Genomic DNA, 23,805 nt, shown 5'->3' with positions numbered 1-23,805 from the left:
CATGCCATAGGCAGTCTGAGTAAGTGAAAATATTAATAATCCTATAACTATAATTCATAAATCAGGGAGTTCCTGATGAGAAACTCTCTTTTGCCATTAACAAATGACATGACCTTAGGCAAACTTTCCTTTATTCCCCTTCTGCAAAACAGGAGATAATAATTGTCATTCACTTTGTAGGATCATAAGAAAGACAACTAGACAAGGCAGTACTCTAAACATGTAAGAATACACTAAAAATATTATAATTACTGCTTTCCAGAAGAACTATCCTTCAAATCTTCTTCTCAAAATACTTGGTAATCAAAAGTTCGGTATTTTAATATTTGTACACAGAGCTAATCCAGTTGTGTGAGAAAAAAAAGGTCTAATTACCTTTTTAGCCTTCTAACATCTATACATGTTAGAGGGTTAAATAAATTTCTCCTTAGAGTCAATATCATGTACTCAGAAACAGGCTGTTATTTAATATAATATTTTCTTTTATCAGTCACCTAAGCATTAGATTTTAAAATCGAGTAAACGTGGCCTTTTCTCACTTAATGGTTTCAGAAGATGCGGGGGCCTCATGGAAATATGCAATCATGCAATTAGTCCCTTGTAATGGAAATATTAATAGTTCTTTTGGGGCTTGTTATTTCCTAATCACATAGGTAATTAATGACTATGCATGACATTGGAAATAGCAAAAGTACACTAAATGGGAATGGCACAAGGAAACAAACCATATAATTATATACTAAAGAGGGAGATTAGGAGAAAGAATTCAGTCTACTCTGTGAAACAGTATTAGCTGTCATGCTATACCACATTATTGAGAAGTGTCCCACTCCAGAATAAAATATATAGTCTTACTACTCATATTTAAACTGAGCAGCCAAAACAATATGCACAATCAGCAGATTTAAAAGGTGTATCCTGCCATACAAACCACAACAAAAGAATTTTGTAAACATTTATACTTTGCTGCAGATACCCTTTGCAGTAAATAAGATGTTGAAAACAGAAATAATAGAAACAAAAATGTACAAAAATATTTTAATAATGTAACATATGAACATGAAGCAATACCATATAGGTTTTAACATGTTTTAGACAATATAATATAATAAGGACTTGATTTTAGCATGTATTAAAAAAAACTGCATTATGAAACAAGGGACAAAAGCAATGTAAGCAAACAAAATTATGGTTTTCATATGTAAATTAATAAGGTATAAGTAGTGAATATATCAAAAACATAGAAACTTTTTTATGATAAAATGATTCAAATGTGTAGTAACTTAAAATACTGTAATGAATAAGGGGTGTACTTTTATTCCTTAATTACACAATCTAATTTTATAGAACAATCACTGATCTCCCAGATTAATTCAAAAGATCCAAATCTTCAAACCTGCTGAAAGAAATCCATTCGACACTTGAATCAAACCGTCACCGTCAGTAATTACCTAAAAAATAAAATATTCTCATCGATTATCCATTTATTTTGTACAACAGACAATCCTAAATTCTTTTAGATTCCTTCTCACTTCCTGGAAACAATGCCCCAGTACACAGATATTAAGTACTAAAATGAAAGACTTCTTGGATTAATTCAGAATAATGTTCAGTTATGGTTTCAATTTGGAAACTATGGTTATCAGGAAGAGAACAACTGAAGACCAGAAAGCAGATTATGGAGTTAAGATCTGAAGTTTCCTCAGAGCAGATGGCAGCACCTATGTGATCTCTGATCAAAACTCTTACCAATAGTACTTAGATGAGAGACTAACAGGAAATCCCTGCTATAAGCTACAATGGTTTGTACATAAAATATTCAAGTTTAAATTGGGCCAGAGTTTTAAGCACAGATCTTGCAACACAACTGAAGTGTGGCAAAAGTCTCTGGAAGGCCTATTCAGTAGACATGATCTAGCTTTAAATTAAGAGTCATGCCTTCTATCAGTTTAATTAAGTGGTATTTACATATCTTATAACCCTACATAAATGTTTCAGGAGTCAAGACACTTCTTAATTTGTAAAAAAGAAAAGAAAAGAAGTGACATCACTTTGAAGTGACATAACCACTCTCGTGAGTCATTCTTTTCAAAGAGTACAAAGCACCTTTGGGCTATTATTGCAGCATTTGTGCATATTTTTGCATAACAGGAGAACAATCTAAAAAAAGCCAAGGAGGGTAAAGATCTTGGGCTTTAAAGATACAATCTTGAAGATAATAAACTGTACTTTATTTCAAAAGATGGTGACACTTCATAGCCCTGTAACCATAAATGGAGCCAGTGTCTCAGGTATGCTAAAGCAAGGACCAGATCAGACTTGTACCCGCCAGCTGTTCGAGACCTACTACACTGCAAAATGATAGATGCACAACTTTTTGAAGAAGCTGTGCTTACTAAAAGCAAGCTAACAATCGAAGTAGAAGATACTAGCTTACCTTCTGGTGCGATATGTGCTCAGTTCATCTTGTAGAATCGATGCTCTTTTTTGTAAAAAAGTTACCTAGAAAATAACAGCAGTCATGACTGAAGAGCTTCTAGTATATAACAGACTTATGAATATATCTGCTTGTGGTTCCTCAGATATATTGCTTAAGCCCTGTTTATGGCCTGATAATCTAGGGATTGATGTCCCAATGTCAAACAGCCTAAATAGGGATCAAATGCATTTCATCTTCTGAGAATACCGTCCATGGTCTATGTTCACACATTTTTTTGGGGGGGGGGAGAAATGCAATCCCTAAATTTTGTTTACAAGAAATGCGAGATTTCAAAACTGAACACTGGCATAAGAATACCGAGTTCTGCAATTTAAGCATCAACATTAATGGATTACACATGTCTTTGTGAGACACAGACATAAGATTCTACTTTTGAAGGGTGATCAAAAACTCTTTGTTGGGAAAGTAAAGTTATAAGCGTGCTATAAAAGTTCATTAGCAAAGTGCTAGGATAGAAGACAAAGAACACAGTGAAAAGCCTCAAAATTGAGGAGCTGGAGGCAGCCGGCATATTTTAAATATAAGCAAAGCTTTGTTTGAGAAGTGAATGTTTCCTATTTATTCGTTGTTACTGCTGCTCTGTTGGTGTTTTTACCTAACTAAGCCCTCTCATTCCTCTGGAACAATTCACAGCCCTGACAGGTGCAAGGATTCCACTGTTCTTTCTGGCTGATGTTTTTGAAACAGGAATTTCAACAATTTTCAAAGAAAACACCTGTGCTTCAGAAGCTGTTAAGAGAACAGCCTGTAGCTGGATATTGTAGTTCACTGCACAGGCAGCTGCGAGCTATGCTTTGTATATGAGCACTCACTTTTAAAAGTCTGGAGTTACTTTTACTCCTTTGAAATGTTATGTATGCTAGCAGAAGCTTTGAAGACTGAAATAAAATTTCAACCTCAAATTCACTTCACTGGAAGCTGGTGATTTTTCAGTTGTTAATAATGGTAAGTTTGCATGCTAGTCATAAATCACACATATTATTAACTAATTTCCTAGATAATCCATTCTTCCCTTTTATTATTTGTAATGGCAACACTGGATGAACCTAAGCACCAGCAGGAATTCCTTCTCAAAATCAGTGGTAGTATCAACAACACCCATAAAGCACCTGTCATTATTAAGAGGGAACATGGTACTCATTTGCCATGACAATTCCTTTAGAAATAGCATTTACAAGGTGACAAATCCAAGTGCAACATTTCCAGAGGAAAAATGAAATAACAACTCTTTTTGAGACTATATGAATTGGAAAAATGAAACTACTGAAGGTTTTCTAGTCTTTGATTTTAGCTGGGTTCCTATCAAAGTCTTAGTAATTACAGGAAGTTACAGATGACCAGTTTATATAGTTTTTTGTCATGCTATTATTTTACTAAATATATCTACTTCAAAAGAAAAGTTTTATTGATGATTACCTTGTAAAGTGTGAATTGATTTAACAAATATCCTTTCATCCTCTTGATCTTGTTCTAAAAACCTTTGGTATTAAAGGAATGTCAGGGCAGCAAAATTATTCTAAGTAACAAGTGGCTCCTAAACGTTCTTGCCTGAAGAGGACTTAGTTCATCATGGTATTGGAATGTTTGCTTGTTCAACAATAGACTGAAAAATGTAATTTCACAAAGCCCAATTTGGGACTCCACTCTTTCTCAGGTCTGTATCTCACCATTGCTGCATGCATTGACAACAGTAAGCAGTGACAAATTATTCTCCCCACTGCACCAATGTCTTTTTACAGAAACCATACATGCTTGAAAAACAAAAGATGTTTATGCAAAAACTATTTAAAAAATTATGTTCATGTTTAAATATCAAATGCTAGAACCCTCATCACTTAAGAGATCAAAAAGGCTAAATGTCTCTCTTTATATTGGTGCAGAGAAAAAAACCCCAGAACTAACTCTTGTGAGCAAAGGTTGGAATTAGTTGAGGGAGAAAAAAACAAGCAGAAGCAGAGATGATGAGCTATTAATTGTCAAACTCCATTGCTTATACCAGCATGCTATGGATATTTTTGTCAGCTCTTTGAAGTAGCAAATCCTAGATTACATGCTACTGTACTATTCTGACAAATGGAACATAAAATCTTTACCTGAGATTTTAGTGAGAGAATTGTGTCTTCAAGTTCTTGTCGCAAAGATGCTGGCATTAAACCTTTCAGTTTGGTTTCATATTCTTGCCGTATGGAAGTCACCTGAAACCATAGAAAGCAAGCATTTCCAGAGCAAAGATTAGCTGAGCCAATTAAAATTATTTAGGGGCAGTCACTACCTACATGTTTGAGGTAATATCTATATGAAGAGAAATGTTGACATGCAAGAACTGTGCTGTATTGAACCAAACTGAGTAATTCCTTGGCATTCTATTCCGGTTATAAGGCTATCAATTTTTATTTTGTAATAATTAATAATGTAATAATTATGTTATTATGTAAACAATGTGTGATAGCATCTGCTTGTTTTATAACTATTAAATAATGGCCATAGAGATTCTATCACAGATGCTGCCTGTAGATATTTATAAGTGTTCTATTGAATCCTCCCCCAATTGCAACATCCAAACTAAACAGATCATTGTAGGAATAGTTTTACTCAACCTATCTTCAGCCACTTCCTGCTCCTACTCACTCTTGCCTGTTAATTCAGAACTGGATCAGTTCTTTTTTGCAACTTCCTCCCACGTACAATGTAAAGGATGTCACAAGAACGATAAAGATAAAGCAAGTTTCCTTAAATATGCTACACATTTAAAATGTTTTGCTTCTAGATTTACATCTTGGATATGGTGAAATTCATTTCCAATGCTACAGTACTTCCATCTTGATGCTGAATAATTAAGATAAAATAGCTAATGAGCCAAACATAACCAACACAATATTTTTTCCCCAAAATTCTCCAAATTTATTTCACACTTCTGGCTGCTTCTCTTCAAGGTTTATTTTCCCAACACGTGAATGGCACAGTTGGTTCTGGTCTTGTTTTCCCATTCACTGACCCAATTATATTCTGAAGTATACCAAACCTGCTACTTTTTTGATGATGCTTTTTCCTTTCATATCAAATGGCACACACAGAACTTCAATTTTTGTTAAGATTGTATATGTTTATGAATTTCATTTGCAAAAGGAAGCCTGGAAGCTTCCTTGCACAGAGGTAAGAGTGAAGAGAATACTAAACAAATAATCAATATTTTTATTAGAAAAAGCAACAGACAGCTACATTCCTCCTTACCCTCCCCATCCCACCATGGCTGGTTTCTCTTGATCAATTATGCATTGTGGGTAAGCAAAACCTGAACTTCAAGAATACCTGTTCCTACAGAAGACAAAAGAAAGGTACGATTCATATGATATCAATCTGTTTAGTAAAAATGGGAGCAAGCACTATACAAGCTAAACAATTTTACCATAAAAACCTACCAATTTTTAACATAAGCTATAACAACTTCCCATATACAGGTAGTCCTCAACTTACAACAGTTTATTTAATGAACATTTGAAGTTACAATGGAAATGAAAAAAAGTGACTTATGACTATTTTTCACACTTATGACAGCATCCCCATGTCAAGTGATTTACATTCAGATGCTTGACAACTGACTCACATTTATGACAGCTGCAGTGTCCCAGGGTCATGTGATCCCTTTTTTTAACCTTCTAACAAACAAAGGGGGAAACCAGATTCACTGAACAACTGTGTTATTAACTTAATGGCAGTGATTCACGTAACAACTGTGGCAAGAAAGTAAAATGGGGCAAAACTCACTTTACTAATTTCTCACTTAGCAACATAAATTTTGGGCCCAATTGTAGTTGTAAATTGAGGATTACCTGTAATTACGTTTTGACAGCACTGTATTCTTCAAAACCAAACCAAACCCTACTTACTTCCTATGCCCATGTAAGCTGCCAAAAACATCTTATCCAAAATTTGATTTCCAAAAGTTGTATAGAATAGTTGGTCCTGCAGAACATGCCTTCTCTATTTTATCCTTCAACTTTCTTATGTTAAAGACTGATATTCATTCCCCTATCTTTATTTTCAGAGGTCTAAGTTCCCAAACAAAAATACAATTGTGATTGGAGCCCTAGAAAAATACCTAAAGGACTTCCTTAATATTGAATTTATCTGGTAAGAAACTTTTATATTTTCAGATATTACCTTAAAAATTAATAACCAAGAGATAATCCTTAGGTCTCTGGTTACTTGAATTGTTAAGTTTCCACAAGTTTGAAACTGTGAATCTAAGTCCATAATTACAATATCTTTATTATTATTAAATAGCAAGATCTGCCTATCCCAAGACCTTGGGAAGATCTTGATAGGTGGAAAAAATGCATCTGGTTGAGTGTGCGACCACAATAATAATAAAAACCTACTTGGCTTGATATAAGGAAAAATTACTAATATATTTTTGAATATGTGAATTAATAATGAATTCATATTTCAGAATAGATGAAACTAAAGTTTTATCATTCTTACAATCATCTTTGGAATAGTCCTTTCAATACTTCCTCCTCACCAAATGTAATAACAGCCAAACTTTTATCCTTCCTTTATTACTGTTTCAGAAAAGGAGTTTTTAAATTAATGTAGATTGTAGTCATTCACATAGCTCTATTCTCCTAGCTACAATATCTTTCCAATTTATACAATAAAAAATGAGCAGTCTTAATTATGTGTTACAAAATTATAAACTCGAACTACCACATGCTTTCATATCAGTCCCCTAATTAATAGCCATCTGTGAAATTCCTGTATTTGAAAGAATGTGGTCTGAATGCACATCTCATTGCTAGTTAGATTAAGAACCAAAGAAGAGTATTTCTGGTTTTAGACTTAGGAAATTAAGCACCCTGTTTCTTACAGTAGCCATCCTGAATCCATATGAAGTACAAAAATAGGACACAGGGACAAAAGCATGAGGGCTCAAATTCAACAGATAATGTGTTGTACAAAAAGGGAAGATACTCATTTAATTTACATTTTAAAGCCAAACAGTCCTTTTGTGAGGATGCAGAAAGGATAATTGTCCTAATGCATCCTTTGTGCTGCAAATAGGAATTTACCCTCAAGCAAGGTAGATCCCTTCCGCAATACAGTGATTTCCTGAGACTTTGAACCAACCACCAATTAATCCCAACTGTCAGGGCCACTGACAAGGAATCGGAGAACACATGTCTGTGGATCTGTATTTTCCAAGTACAATTCCCTCCTTTCGGACCAAGATGAAATGAAAACAAATTTGCCTTTTGATTAATGATTCCCATGCATGACATGCAGAAAACTGTTCCTACACATTGTCTTTATTTGAATTATTCTATGGCTGGGTGAAGGAAGCCTGCACACTTTGCATTTAGCCTTCTCTTTCTTTTGGCCAGAATGGTCCAGGAGCCTTCGGTCGTCTTCATTTCATTTAGCCTTGCCTTCATGGAAATATCCATGTAATTTTTTGGGTAATTGCTTGCTGTTGTCTTTCCAGAGATTCTCCCATCTTCATGGTCTAGGTGACATCCCTACATTCCTGAAAATCTCTCATCTAAGGACTCACCAGGACTAGCCCTATTCAGCTTCCTAGTTCAGACAAAGCCATCCAGGTGCTGCCATCTACTGAGTCAAGGCAATATGAAGCTCATCTGAAATGGGGCTGAGAAAATATTCCTTAATTACTGTGCTATGCTAGTATGCTGTATTTTGAAGAACTATCCTATTTTTTAGAAAAATCAGAGGAAACATATAATACTAAAATCTTCCAGAAAGTAATGTCCCCTTTTCTGTAAGTTATTTATTTATTTAGCTGATCTATTAAAAAGGACGCCACCTAATCCAGCCATGGAAAAGAAAAGTCACTGATATAATAACAAATGTAATCTACATATGAAAAAACAACAACATTCAATCTCCATTTACTGACAAGGAAAACCACTTTTTATCAGCTTGAGAAAACATACTGATTTGAAGAGCTGGGAATCCATAAAACTGAAGGTGAAATAAAATAAGAGTATTACCGTGTTATGAACTGGAGCTGTATAATTAAGTATACATGAATGTTGCAAACTTAAAAAGGGAGAAAACTGTTTGATCTGATAATTATTTTTTCTACTCTCACGTATAGCAATATAGATGCGTTCAGTGAAATTATTTTCATTGTAGATATAAATTGTAACAGTAATTTCACACAAACTACAATTAGCCTTTTTCCCAGAATGAGGCCTGTATTAGTAGCTTGGAGCACCTACTTCGCCAAGACTTAACACAGTTATTCATACAAGCCATTCATTTAAATGACATTGAGTATAAGCCCACAGCATAACATCTCACAATATAAAGAATGGAATATATTGCTATTGTTGTGTATTGCCAAAATTGCTTCTAGTGAGAGGTGTAACTATTTACATTTGATTGACAAATGAATACAAAAAAATGGAGAGTACATTGAATAATCTGAAGTGGGGGGGAAAAACAAAGTAGGAACAAAATGTAAAATACTGATCTTACACTTAAAAAAAAACTTACTGTATATTAAAATCAAAGTTAGACGATCCTCATGCTGAAGTGTTTTTTTTTTAATGTGTTTAAGAGCGGCCTTGAAATAGCCACACCGTATTTACCTTCCTTCCATCTCTGCTGATATTAAATAAATAGGATGACTTGAGTCACAGTATTCAACTGAATGAGTTCAGTTGCAGCAGCTGCACAGTTCTTTTGCCAGCTAGATGAAGACACATTATATTCTGCAGTAATTTGGCAGTTCACTTCAAAGAGAAAATGAAACTTTGGAAGTTTGTTTAGCAGCTTGTTTGAGGTTGACAAGGCAAAACAAACACTTTTTAAACCAAAAGCTTCTTTTTGCTTTTATTCCTTTCGCTAACAGGAGATATATATCCTGTTCATAGGGAACTATTATCAAATTTGTGAATGTCATTTAGAAAATTCCCTAGTACAGGTTCTCTTTACATTTCATAAAATTACCAAACAAAGTCAGTTACTATACAGCAATAAAGAAACCTCCATCTAAATGGTTATTCTACACACACTACATCCAAATCAAACTTTTGTAGAAAAAAGTATGGTATAAGGCTATACTGCTGTGTAGAGAGGGGTTTGCACTAATTGTTCCTCATAAGAAAATTTCCCACCTAAGCTAAAAAAATTTTTTTTGGGGAAGACCTAATTTACTATTCCTGCCATGGAATGTCTTTCTACAGTTAAAACATTTTGAAATTATGGTACATTACACCAGTAACTGTCCCCTTGCATGGAAAAGGATAGAGCCATGTTTTTCAGAAGGTTTGAAGGATTATGGGAGAGATAATAGGTAATACTATATATTAACATGTAAAGACCATACTATGAGATTAGTAAACAGCCAGGTGGCAATGTAAGCATAAAATTCCAAATATTTCAGTCTTAAAACAAATACACCCCTTCTGAGGATTAAAACTGTAAGACACTTGCTGACTCCTATATATTATAAACTTTATGCTTCTTTAACTGCTTAAACAAATAAAACTAATTTCTTTTTCAAATAAAGTGTTTATTGATAGCTATTTGATAAAAAAGTTTAGGTAAAGCATTTATATATCCTATTTTTACCATATGGACTGCAAACCAAGAGACTAAAAATTCATTTTACTTGAAAACAAAATAAGGTTGTGATTTATAGCTTCTCTGTAAAATCCACATAATTTCTGTTATAAAAATGTAGATCTATTTGAGATTCCAATTAACCTCCTCAAATAGGAGAAAGTCATGCAAAATGTAGCATTTTGCACAGCACAATAAAATTATAAATGCATACAGGGCTGGAATAAGACAGGCAATTCTGTTTAAACAATAATGAAGTATATAAATCTTGGTGAGAGAGTTAAAAGAAAATGGCAATTATATTATAGCAGGCACTATTCACATACAAAGAAATAAAAGAAAGCTTAAGATGAAATATACAGTCATTTTTCCTCTAACCATTTATTCTGGGAGTATTAAATAATTTACATTCTCACTCGGATGGGCAGAAAACTGTAGTTTGTCTTGTGCAACTTTCCTATTAAAAGAAATAAGGATTATAACAGTTGTTATAAATTGCGATTTTAATCTGTCCTGTTATACAATACAATATTGTATTGTATTGTATAACAGGACAGATTAAAATCACAACTTTAAGCACAGTAACCTGAGACCAAGCTCTACTCTGGAACTTCTTTCAGAATAAACGTGAATAGAATTATGTTGTAGTTTTAGCAAGAATGCTAAATGCTATAAAGAATGAACTTATAAGAAGCTATAAGAACTCAGGAAATGTTACTTACAAAATGTTCTCATGTACACTGAAATGTTAAATTGTACCATATGGCCACCATTATCTAACCTACATTTCTAAGCCCCCAAAGCCCCCCATGCTGGCTAGGGAATTCTGGGAGCTGAAGTCCACAAGTCTTAAAGTTGCCAAGTTTGGAAACCCCTATCTTATGAATTTAGGTCTCCTTTGTAAAATATATTATGATGGTAATTATGATGATGATGTTTCGCAACTAGGCAACTCAAGGTGGTGTTCCATTCTAAAACTGCCTAATTAATTCTTTGCAGTAAAAAGATTTATAGCAAACTACCAATCGTTAGTCTCAGAACAATTGCGTTGGTCCCATTATTTTTCCTTTGAATTAACAAAAACAATGATCTTGAAGATCAGTCTTATTTCCATGATATATACTAAAAAGAATCTGCATACATGTGATGATGAGAATACTGTATACTTTTTATACTTATATACCTTCTGCAAAAACCAGAAAGAGGGCTGAGAAAATATCTACAGACCCTTCTCATTATGGATATAATCTATTTCAACTTCTCCCCTCAGGACGCCGCTATAGAGCATTGCATGCCAAAACAACTAGACACAAAGATAACCCCCCATGCCACCACTCTGCTTATGTGCCACCACGTAAGGACTGTCTCATTTCTCATCTTTTCTCGTCTTCCCTAATATCTACTCCTATTGGTATCTTGTGATTTATCAATTGTTGTTTATAACATTATTAAAAGTTATAATTATGATTTATGATCTATTACCTATTACTTGCTGTTTATATGTACACTATGAGCTTATGCAAGACAAACTCCAATAAAGAATTTGATTCAATTCCACAAAATTTCGAAGAGCCAATAATAATGGAAACATGGGAAAAGATTTGGGTAAGAAATGTAAAATTTATGCAAGCTCAGAATTTGAGACATAATTTTTATAAGATGCTGTATAGATGGCATTTAGATCCCAAAAAATTATCTTGTATGTATCCGAATTTACAACCTAAATGTTGGAGATGTGATTGTGCTGATGCGACATATTACCATGTATGGTGGACTTGCAAAAAAGTCAAAGCATTTTGGATAAAAATATGGTGGGTTATTCAAAACATATTTTAAAAAAGGATAATGTTCACCCCCCAGCTCTTTTTGTTAGGTATAATTACAGAATGAACAGTTATAGAGACTAATTTGATCTTGAACTTAACGACGGCAGCAAGATTGTTGGTGGCGCAGTACTGGAAGAGGGAAGAATTGCCTACTATTCATGAATGGACGCTAAAAGTAGTAAATCTAGCAGAGATGGCCAAAATTACAGCATATTTGAAGGACCATTCGGATGAGAAATATAAGTTGGAATGGAGAAGATGGATTGACTATATTCAAAATAAATATCGGACTAGGAAATTTCAGTTAGCTTATGAGTGAAGGCACAAAGAATGTTACAATTTACCTAAAGTTAGCTTAAGAAAAGGGGAATTAAAGCACAAGAGGAGGTAGGTTGTCAAAATCAGTTAGCTTATGTTAGCGTATGATTGTTAAATGTTTATACCCTGTATTTTGCTCTGGGAGGTTGGGGGGAGGGAGGGTCAGAGGGTGGGAAGGGGAAGGGGTAATATTTGTAAAATTTGTCAAAACCTTTAATAAAAAAAAAAGAATTTGATTCGATTTGATTCAATTCCATTCCATTCCATTCCCCTACCCTACCACTATCCTTTATTCAGAGACACATTTCTATTATCACAATTTCACTAGTGTCAAAGCAACACTATAAATTAAGCCCTAAACAGTATCTGAATAAGATTGGTTTTTAAAAAAAACCTCCCACGGTCATGTAGCTGCTATTTATGACTTTCACAGCGGGTCTGGACAAGCAAAATCAATGGGGAGGTGGGTAACAGGTAACAAGTCACAGTCATACGATGCCTTGCTTTGCTACTGCAAGGGGGACTGCCATTGCTAAGCAGGGTGATCACAATGTTTCACTTAATGACTACTCCCCTTAGCAATGGAGTTGCTGCTCTCAATTATGGTTGTTAAGAGAGGACTACCTCTACATTGTAGAGGTGTATGGGTGTGATGGCTTATTGGTTAAAGACACTGAATTGGTCAGCTGGAGAGCTGACAGCCCAGGTTCAAGACCCAAATACTGTGCAATGGAGTGAACTACTGCTACCAACTCCTGCCCATCTAGCAGTTTGAAAGAATGCAAATGTAAGTAGATAAATAGGTACCACTTTGATGAGAAGGTAATGTTCCATGTGCCTCACCACACCACAGAAGTGTCTTCTGACAATGCTGGCTCCCTCAGCTAAGAAACAGAGGTGAGCTCCGCGCCCTAGAATTGGGCACGGCTTTACCTCTACATGCAGCTATCTTTAAAGAAAATTCAAAAAAAACAGTTGGTAGACAATGCAATTGCTTGATTATTGACCAACACTAGTTACTATCACCATATTATAAGTATAATCTTTATTGTCATTGTACTTAAATACAACGAAATTGGTTTTAACCTCACTGGTGCAAAATTATAACAGAAACAAAAAAAGAAAGAAAAAGAAAAAAAACTAGCGTGTACATGGAATGATTGTGGTTATATTTAAAAGTCTCACAGCCCAAGGATAGAAACTATCTTTAAACCTGTTTGTTCGGCTGGCTATTCTTTGATGTCTTCTGCCTGATGGTAGAAGTGCAAAGAGACACTGACCAGGGTGTGAATCATCTCTTGAGTATTTTTCTTACTCTGCTAAAGCAGCAAGATCTGGCAATGTCATCCAGTGGTGTCAGAGGGCAAGCAATGGTTTCTTGTACCAAATTGATCACTCTCTGTAGTGCCTTCCTGTCCGCAGCTGTTAAACCAGCATACCATACTGTAATGCAATATGTGAGGACACTTTCTATGGTAGACCGATAGAAAGAGGTAATCAGCCGTTGTTTCACCTGATTTTTTCACAGGACTCTAAGGAAATGAAGTTTCTGTTGGGCCTTTCCAATCACCAGAGACGTGTTGTTTTTCCAGGTGAGAGCTTGACTAATAAGCTCTCCCAAGAATTTTAAAAAGGAAACCCTCGCCACACAGCCCCCCTCGATATACAGTGAGGCAGGTTCCTCTCTGTGCTTCCGGAAATCTAGCACCATCTCCTTTGTCTTACTAATATTTAGATGTAAGTTATTTCTAAAGCACCACGCGGATACCTTCTGGACTTCTTCCCTGTATGCCGATTCGTCCCCTCCAGTTATGAGACCCAGCACTGTTGTGTCGTCTGCAAACTTTATTATGATGTTGGATGGATCAGAGGATATGCAGTCATATGTATACAGTGAGTACAGGTATGGGCTGAGCACACAGCCCTGAGGGGAGCCTGTGCTGAGCTTCAGCGTGGAAGATGTAAAGGACCCAACCATTACTGTTTGTGGATGATCTGTCAGGAAGTCTTTGATCCATTCACAAGTGAGGGGAGGGAAATTCAGGTCAGTCAACTTTTCAATGAGAATTCCTGGTAAGATGGTGTTAAAGGCCGAGCTATAGTCTATAAAAAGCATTCTGACATAATTCCCAGATTTCTCAAGGTGGCTCAGTGCAATATGTAGAGCAGTGGTGATGGCGCCCCTGTCGACCTGTTGCTTCTATAAGCAAACTGGTGTTGATCAAAATTTGGTGGAAGACAGGACCTGAGTAGTCTCTCAAAGCATTTCATCACTATAGACGTCAGTGCAATGGGTCTATAGTCATTCAAGCTTTTTATGGATGCTTTCTTCGGAACTGGGATAATTGTGGCTGCTTTCAAGCATGATGGGACTCTAGCCTGTTGCAGGGAGAGGTTAAGAATCCTTGTCAGGACCCCTGTTAATTGGTCAGCACAGGTTTTTACCACTTTCCCCAACACTCTGTCTGGACCTGCAGCTTTGTTGGGATTTACAGCCTTCAGCTCAGCTCTCACTTGATGTTCATCCAAGGTGAGTGGCTGGAGGTCAGAGGGCCTTTGGGCTAGAGCCACAGAGATTGACCTTTTGACCTCAAAGCCGGTGAAGAAGCTATTTAGCTCGTCTACTAGCAGGGCATTAGCATTGGCTGTTTTGTTTAATATTGCCCTTATAGTTGGCTTAGGTGTTGTAGCCCCTGCCATACCTGCCTTGAGTTATTATCTTCCAGATACTTCGCTACCTTTTGTTTGCATTTCTGTTTAGCTGCCTTAATGCCTTTTCTCAAGTTTACCCTGACTTCATTGTATTTGTCTTCGTTTCCTGCCTTGAAGGTGGTGTTTCGGGCTCTCAGAAGTGATTGTACTTCTGCTGACATCCAGGGTTTACGATTACTGTAAACTCTGATGCGCTTATTCACTGTTACATTGTCTGTGCATGTTTTAATGTATGAGAGTAGAGTGTCAGTGAATTCTTGCAGTTCCAAATGTTCAAATATACTCCACTCGGTAGTTTCAAAGCAGTCTGCAACTGGCAGAGTGCTCCCTCCAGCCAGATTTTGACGGTTTTCAAGACTGGTCATATCCTTTTCCTAAGGGGGATATACTTTGGGCACAGGAACAGAGAGATGTGGTCAGACGTACCCAGATGGGAGAGGGATATTGCTCTATATGCCTGTCTTAAGTTTGAGTACATATGGTCTAGAGCAGTGGTTCCCAAAGTGGGCGGTACAGCCAACTGGAGGGCGGTGGGATGACTTAGGGGGGTGCTAAGAGGCAAGGGGGTGGCGGGGGGGGGGCGCTAAGAGGCAAGGGGGGCGGCGGGCAGCAGAGAAGGAGCTGCACTGAGCCTACAGCTTCAGCTGGCCAGCCTGCCATAAATGCCCTTTCTTCGTTGATCTACTCGATACTACCACTGTTGCTTCTCACTGCTGCTGCTGTCCACTGCGGCAACTTAAACAACAGCAGAATTGATCCTAACTATCAGTGGCCTCAACAACCACCCAGCAAAAAAAAAGAAAAAAAAAGAGAGAAAACATACAGAGAGTGTGCAACCGAGCAGAGGAGGGGAGGAAGTCAAAACAACTAAATCGGAAGACACCGAGCTGCTCCCACACGGCGGGTAAGCACACACCGCTCAGGCTTTTTTCCTCCCCCCCCTCCAGACCGAGCGCCATGGGTTGGAACTTGCATGCTCTCTGAGCCTGCCGCAGACATGGGCCACTCCCGTCCTCCCCCCTCCCCGTCCCGTTGAATGGTTGCTTCTGGCCTCTTGCATACTGCGCATTCCTCGAGGTAGCCAATCAGTCGGTGCACGCTCTGCCGATCCACACACTGTGCACCAAAGATGGCAGTATCGTGTTCCACAGGCAGAGAGCCCTCTTTTCTGCAGGCGTGCGAAGGGCAATCCCAGGACCGGAGATCCCCATATGTGCGTGTGGCAACTAAAATCCTCGGTGACACAAAAAAGTGAGTTCTGTTCCTTGGGTGGGAAGGGGGCACCAGGGCAATGGCCAAAGGGAATTTTGACGTGGGCGACGACGAAGCAAGTTTTGCATGAACTCCAGGGGAAAACTGGTAGGAAACGGGCTGCTCTTTTTAAGTATCTTTTAAGACAAACCATCACCCAAAACTACTGGAAACTAGAGCCAGGAGTTAATGCCACCGAAAAGGCTCCTCTGATACCGTAATAGGAGAGGAGAGGAGAACAGTTCTGATGCTTTTAAAGCAGTGTCTCTCAACCTTGACAACTTGAAGATGTTGGGCTGGGGAATACTGGGAGTTGAAGTCCAGACATCTTCAAGTTGCCAAGGTTGGGAAACATTGCACTCTGCTAAGTGACTTAAAACCAGACATTGGGAAACTGGTATCACTTCATCAAGCCCATCCATCACATTAAGAATTTACTGAACAGTGAAGTAGTTATTAAATTTTACTGAGTTACTAAGTTACTAAGGTTCTTGATAAATGACTATCAGACTTTGAAAACCTGGTATCACTGGATCATGTTCAACAATTTTGTTGAATTAACATTAACTAAAAAGGTTTTTAAATTGGATTTTGAATAAATGTGCAATTAATTGTTATAGTTTTGAATTTTCCTATTACAAACTGCCCAGTCACATGACCTCCCAGCCACGCCCACCAAGCCACGCCCACAGAACCAGTAGTAAAAAAAATTGAATTCCACCACTGGGCGGGGGGCACAGAGGATCAGTTTGTAGCACCAAGGGGGCGGTATTCTTACCTCTGGTGGTACACTGCACATACTGCACAAACATAGGGAGAACAGACTTTAGACTGGCTTGATTAAAATCCCCAGCCACAATAAAAGCGTCCTCAGGCTAAGTTTGCTGCTGTCTCTCGATGGCGTCATGTAACTTAGAGCGCGCTGTGCTAACATTTGCATCAGGTTAAATATAGACAGCAGTGATAACTATAACAGAAATCTCTCTAGCTAAATAAAATGGCCAACAAATGCAGAACAGTGAGCATAAGCAACTCTACTGTTAGTACACCAGTTATTATGTTATACCTATCTTAAATTAATTATCAATAGGTTTATGCATGCAGTTCAAAGTACTAAATTTGTCTAGTTCTAAAGTACTAAAGCAAGTAAGCTAGAGGCCAACAAAGCACTGTTGCTCAATTATGGGGCTTATGTTTTGGAATAGTCTCCAAAACTAGATTGCCTCCTATAGTAAGTGATGTTTTATTGTGTTTTATCTTGGTGTAAGATGCTGAGAGTCAGAATAATTTGACAGCATACACATTTTAACAACGTCAAAAAATAATTTAAGAATTAGGTAGTATGACTCTGTGAGGAGTGTGTCTACTTATAATGTAGTTGGCAGAGAATTATGTGACTGAAGTGTCCTTTTTATTAAAAGAAGCCCACCAACCAAAACCAAATGACCCTTTCTGTCAAATAGTCAACTACAAAAAACAATCAATGAACTCTAAAACACTAGGTGCATGTATCTATCTATGTATCTATCCATCCATCCATCCATCCATCCATCCATCCATCCATCTTCTATTTCTAAAAACCTGAATTGTCTAACTTAGGAAGTATCTTAGAGAACATTTGCATTTGATGCACAGCAACTCACTGGCTGTTTTCCGAAGTGGCATGTTATATTCATGTAATTTTTCTGAATATGTCTATTGTCTCTAGAAAAAATGATTTCAGTGTCTTATGTTTACTGAATTTTTCATTCTAAACACGGATCACCCACCTGGAAAATCCCTTGTTTATGGTTAAACACTTAAAAATCATAACTGCCAAAGAGAAGCAGCAAAGCAAACTTTAGGGAATAACATATTGCATACAGCAGACTTTATGGGATTATGTGAATTGGACAGAAATAAAAGTCTTCACTCAACAACATGGCAAAACTGTGGTCAGAAAATACTTGCCAGCCTAAAGGAATCTCCATTCCTCCCCTAGGATTCTGCTTACAAACTAAAGGTTGTTTGTAAGCAGACATCCTTCTGCTCTTGCTAAAGGAAAGCAGCTTAGCATTGAAGCAGATTATCAAGAACAGGTCTATTATACTGCTTTTAAAATGGCAGCAGACCTGAAATAAATTGGAATCTAATTTGAGATTTGGTACTAATTGCATCTTTATTTCCTTAATAATATACTAAATGTTGCAAGCTGGGATTTTGGAGAGAAAAGAAAAGATGGTTTTTATATAGATAATGAAAATGGCAACACAATAAATTTTATACCAACAATGTGACTTTTGTTCCTACAATCAGATTTTGAAGATTAAAAGAGCACAAATTGCGAAACTCATGTCTGAAATCAAGACAGAGTGAAAGTGGCTTTCATTTGCTTAGGAATTGATATGCTGGAAATGTATGCTGACAAAACATAATGATTCTGCAGAGAAGAAATAAATGTTTTCTTGTCCTGAAATCACAGAGATGATTAAGTACAACATGTTCTTTCCTCACATCATTTAAATTGTTAAAAATGAAGCATACAATCGTCATGGCTAAATCACTTTCATGACCTATCAATTGGTAGCTGGCACATGGTATCCTTGTTTTCAGGAAATCCTCTACTATAAAATTTCTATCTATTATAGAGTGTTGTGAAATCATGACCTGAAATGTTTGAATCTTAAAGGTTTATGTGTAAGACTAGGCAGCCCATGACTGTCAGTTCATTCTTCTTGCCACATATAATATAGGCTTGTGCTGTTTCCCTTCCCCTGGCAACTCTCAGGACACCCTGGTGAAGCCTCCTCTTCCTTGACTGATGCATGGAATTGCCTACCATTTTGCTGGGGAGAGGGGGGGGGAAGAGAGTGGTAGACCACTAGGAAAACTTCACCTCAGGTGCCCATTCCAGTGTATCCCCACGAGCTCCTCCCTCTAGGGAGGAAAAGAGCTTACCCGTCACCAGCACCCCCAGCTGAATCTATCTTGCCTGTAGGCATCTGACTTGCTACTTTATTCTTCTCTCACTAGCTACCACTGTTAAGATATTTCAAATATTGGCCTTAATTCCAAGGCACCCAATGACTGTATGGCCAGCAAGTCTTGCCACCAGTCCCAATTAGGACCAGCATATATAGGGAGGCTAGAAAGAGGGTGGGGATATGATCTTCCAATCTTTCTATCTGCCATGCAATCTATGGATGCAGACAGGAGGTATTGAAAGGCCACAATTTTGCCAAATTTCAATTCCACAGAGTCATGGGCCCTAGATTTTGTGTGCATTCTATAATTTAACTCATTTGAGGTTCATTGATTCAAAAATTGTTCTTTATGATGCACTGCTTTGCCCAATTGAGGGTTATAAAATAAAATAATTTTTAAACAATTTAGAGAGTAACATAGGATAGAGAATCCCGGGCCAATGGAAAGATAAAGAAAATATGAAATGTCCATATGGGTAATTGATATTGTACGCTGTACAAAAGAATAGAATCAATAACATCACAATTTTGCATTCTGCATTATAAAGAATGAAGTAAGCACAATGTAAATACAAACTACAATGTATTTTTCTCACAGCTTATGCAAATTTGAAAGTTATCTAAATATGGTTACAGTATGTCACAGAGACATATAATTGTTTCATAAGGAAATAACAAAAAAAGTTGGTGGGAAAAGTATTTTGATTATATTTTCAGAAAAGATTTTGTGGAGATATCTATTCTGAAAGAATTAAATGTTAACCAATATGCAGCTCCAGTATGGATTGACACCAATATCTCACCCTGAACTCTTTCACCATATCGTAACAAATTATGAGGATACTCAACATTACACATAAAGGAAAAACTCCAAACTGTTAAAAATGCTGGTCTTCATAGGTGTATTGATTTATACTGTATACTAACCAGAATATTTTGTGCTAGTTCAGTAGGCTATAGTTTGGGAAGTAATCTTGTTTGGCCTGTAAGCAAGTTCCAGATAGCGAGTGTACCATAAATATCTATGAAATTCATTGGTTAAACCAGTTACTATTAATATTGATATTTTGTTGTTTGGTGAATTAATCCATTCTATTATCCATGACATACTTGTTTGATAATATAGTAAAAAGAAGTCTACTTCTTCTTTTTAAATCTTGTAAAGTTTTCAATCTTATTCTCAGGTTTTTCTTGCTCCATATAAATCTGTTAATTGTTGTTTCTCAATCTTGCGTGTTTTGAAATAGGAATTGGTGCCATTTAAAATAAAAATTTAGATAATATATTAATTTTATTGTTGTAAAAAAATCCCAGCTAAGAAAGTATTAACATTTTCCCTTTTCAGGGTCTTGTTTTATTTCTTTCCATATTTTTTATAATTGTTTTGAAATATATCTTTATTACATCCTGTCAAATTCACTGGGTCTTTTGTTATCTCACAGCTAGTCTCTTCCTTCACCAAGCTTTCTTCTTTAGAAGTTATTATCTTTGCTTCCTTTTCTTTGACTCTGTATCGAGAAAAGTGGCCAACTTTTTAAAATTCTTGTCATCATCTGTCTTGCAGAGCTTAGTGATTGCATAATCGTTAGTACTACATAATCTGCACACCATTTCATTTTGTATTCCTCTCCTTGAATTTTGATCCAAGTTATTTGTCCTTTCAGATCTTGTCTGCCAGAAGTTCTAGAAAAAATTTATGCAATACAGGAGACTCCCTTGTCATCTGCCTTCCTTCACTTGATCTTTGCTGTTTGCTGTTGATGTATGTTCTCCACTCAAGTTTTGAATTCTTCTCCTGGGTTCATTTTGTCAAGGACGTCTAGTAAAAATCCAATCCAAATTGTCAAAGGCTTTCTCCACATCTAAGGATATTACTGTCACCTCCCTTTTCTTGTTATTAATGTATTCTAATGCAGTTATTATAAACCTGATGTTGTCATTAATCTTCCTCTTTGAAATGTAACCTGTTTGATCTAGATGTATGATTTTGGAAATGCAGTTCATCTGTGTTGAGCTAATGTTGTGGTAAACATTTTATAACCAACATTTGATATAGGAATTGGTGGTAAAAGGGAAGAAGGAATGCTTTTGCAATGGAATCAAGCAGTAATACAAGAAACTAGTTGTAGAATTACAATTAACACACTGTATAGAATCATTTTTACTATTGGAACTTATAAAGAAGGACAGAAAGACAAAAAACTATGTTGAGGCAGAGAGAGAAGAGGCAAGGAAGATGGAAGGACGAAGAATCCAATTCAGATATAATAAATTGGTTTGATTAAAAACTAACAGCACAAATGAAAGAGCTGAATGAAAAGCTCCAAGGTACACAAAAGCAGGTTCTGCACATGATGGAAGAAATGAAAGCAGACTAAAAAACAATTGAGATTACGAATGTTCAGGTTAATATACAATCTAAAATTCAGAGGTACCTGAAGATTCTGGAAAGGTAGAACTTGAAGTCCATTTAAAAATGGCTACCCAAGACTATTTAAAAATAGATGGAGGCTTTCCAGATATTTTTAAACATAAACTCCACATTTGCACAAAAGAAAAAAAAAGTGCCTCCAGATATGCTTGTCAGATTGTTACAAATGAGAACAAGAAATGCTATTTTAAAGCTGCAGACTGAAAAACCTTTGATTATAGAAGGAAAAGGTATTCAAATATTTCAAGACCTCTTCCCCAGAATGCTAAGAAAAAGGAAAGAATTCACATTTCTTACAGGAAACAAAATGAATAATTATAAAGACAACTACAGAGGCTTCCTGCCTACATGAAAGAGTAACTGCTCAGGATTCTGCAGACAAAGAACTTTCTGGCACAGGAAAATACACTTGGGATGAAGAAGAGAGAAATTAGCTAGAGCAGCAGCATTAAATTAGAATTGAAATGGGCAAAACAACATTATTAACTTCTTTTAATGAAAATAGACTAAATTCCCAGTTTTTTAAAAAAGAAATTATTAAAAACGTAAACAATAAAGCCAATTTTGTTTACAAGAAATGCGTATAAAGTAAGACCATGATACCTTGCTAAAACAGAAAAAAAGAACACAAATATTTTGCAACAGAAAAGACAAAGAAAATTGGAGTAGCAATTTATTTTAAATCAATCACCTTGGGAGGTATTGGAACAATGAAAAGATAAAGGAGGGAAGAATTTTAATTTTGAAAATAAGAAAAGATGGGAAGTTCAACTTTGGCAATCCAACTGAGCTTCAAATAAAAATAAATTTTATGTAAGGTTACATTACTAAAAATAGAGTAATGGCTAATGGACATTATTGGGGGTGATGAATAGGGTACTAGATTTGATTTAAGACAGATCATCTCAAGGTAAAAAAAGAGGAAAACTTTCAAGAATTTGGTTTTCAGTACATGCATACATTGACTTTGACAATACTTGGGAGACTAAAAAAATCCAGGACTAAGAGATTACAGGGGAAACTCGAAAAATTAGAATACCATGCAAAAGTTCATTTATTTCAGTAATGCAATTTAAAAGGTGAAACTAATATATGAGATAGACTCATTACATGCAAAGAAAGATAGTTCAAGCCGTGATTTGTCATAATTGTGATGATTATGGCTTACAGCTCATGAAAACCCCAAATCCACAATCTCAGAAAATTAGAATATTACATGCAATCAATAAAACAAGTATTGTACATAGAACAATATCGGACCTTTGAAAAGTATAAAGCATGCATATGTACTTAGTACTTGGTCTGCCTCAATGTGGTGTGGCATGGAAGCTATCAGCCTGTGGCACTGCTGAGGTGTTATGGAAGACCAGGATGCTTCAATAGCGGCCTTCAGCTCTTCTGCATTGTTCGGTCTCATGTCTCTCATCTTTCTCTTGGCAATGCCCCATAGCTTCTCTATGGGGTTCAGGTCAGGTGAGTTTTGCTGGCCAATCAAGCACAGTGATCCCACGGTCATTGAACCAGGTTTTGATGCTTTTGGCAGTGTGGGCAGGTGCCAAGTCCTGCTGGAAAATGAAGTCAGCATCCCCATAAAGCTCGTCTGCGGAAGGACCCATGAAGTGTTTCAAAATCTCCATTTACCCTGGACTTAATGAAGCACAGTGGATCAACACCAGCAGATGACATGGCTCCCCAAATTAACACAGATTGTGGAAACTTCACACTGGACTTCAAGCATCTTGCAGTGTGTGTCTCTCCATTCTTCCTCCATACTCTGGGTCCTTGGTTTCCAAATGAGATGCAAAAGTTGCTCTCATCAGAAAAGAGGACTTTGGACCACTGAGCAACAGATCAGGTTTGTTTTTCTTTAGCCCAGCTTCTGACGTTGTTTGTTGTTCAGGAGCGGCTTGACAAGAGGAATATGACATTTGAAGCCCATGATCAAGATCTGTCTGTGTGCGGTGGCTCCTGATGCACTGACTCCAGCCTCAGTCCACTCCTTGTGAAAGTCCCCAACACTTTTGAATGGCCTTTCCTGACAATCCTCTCCAGGCTGCAGTCATCCCTGCTGCTTGTGCACCTTTTTCTTCCACACTTTTCCCTTCCACATAACTTTCTATTAATCTGCTTTGATACAGCACTTTAGGAACATCTAACTTTTGCATTTACCTTTTGAGGCTTTCCGTCCTTATGGAGGGTGTCAATGATGGTTTTCTG

The 23,805-nt window shown here is 36.7% G+C and overlaps 1 protein-coding gene across 5 annotated transcripts in view; it reads right to left on the bottom strand.

Annotated features, from left to right (window-relative positions):
* Positions 1 to 1,024: 1,024 nt before the first annotated feature.
* Positions 1,025 to 23,805, bottom strand: part of CEP112 (centrosomal protein 112) — a 308,615-nt gene continuing 285,834 nt past the window's right edge. For 4 of the 5 annotated variants that reach the window (XM_081956682.1, XM_081956685.1, XM_081956683.1 and 1 more), the window contains 3 exons: positions 4,594 to 4,695; positions 2,438 to 2,502; positions 1,025 to 1,451 (listed from right to left, as the gene is read on the bottom strand). In XM_081956682.1, coding sequence (XP_081812808.1) covers positions 1,448 to 1,451; positions 2,438 to 2,502; positions 4,594 to 4,695 — 171 coding nt within the window. In that variant the 3' untranslated portion in view covers positions 1,025 to 1,447. Of the gene's footprint in view, positions 1,452 to 2,437; positions 2,503 to 4,593; positions 4,696 to 23,805 lie in introns of those variants that run through there. The other variant, XR_014175685.1, reaches the window with a different exon arrangement.

The sequence above is a fragment of the Natrix helvetica genome (genome assembly GCF_964273705.1).
Source record: "Natrix helvetica genome assembly, chromosome: 1".
Taxonomy (NCBI): Eukaryota; Metazoa; Chordata; class Lepidosauria; order Squamata; family Natricidae; genus Natrix; species Natrix helvetica.
This window is presented reverse-complemented; position numbering and strand designations above follow the sequence as displayed.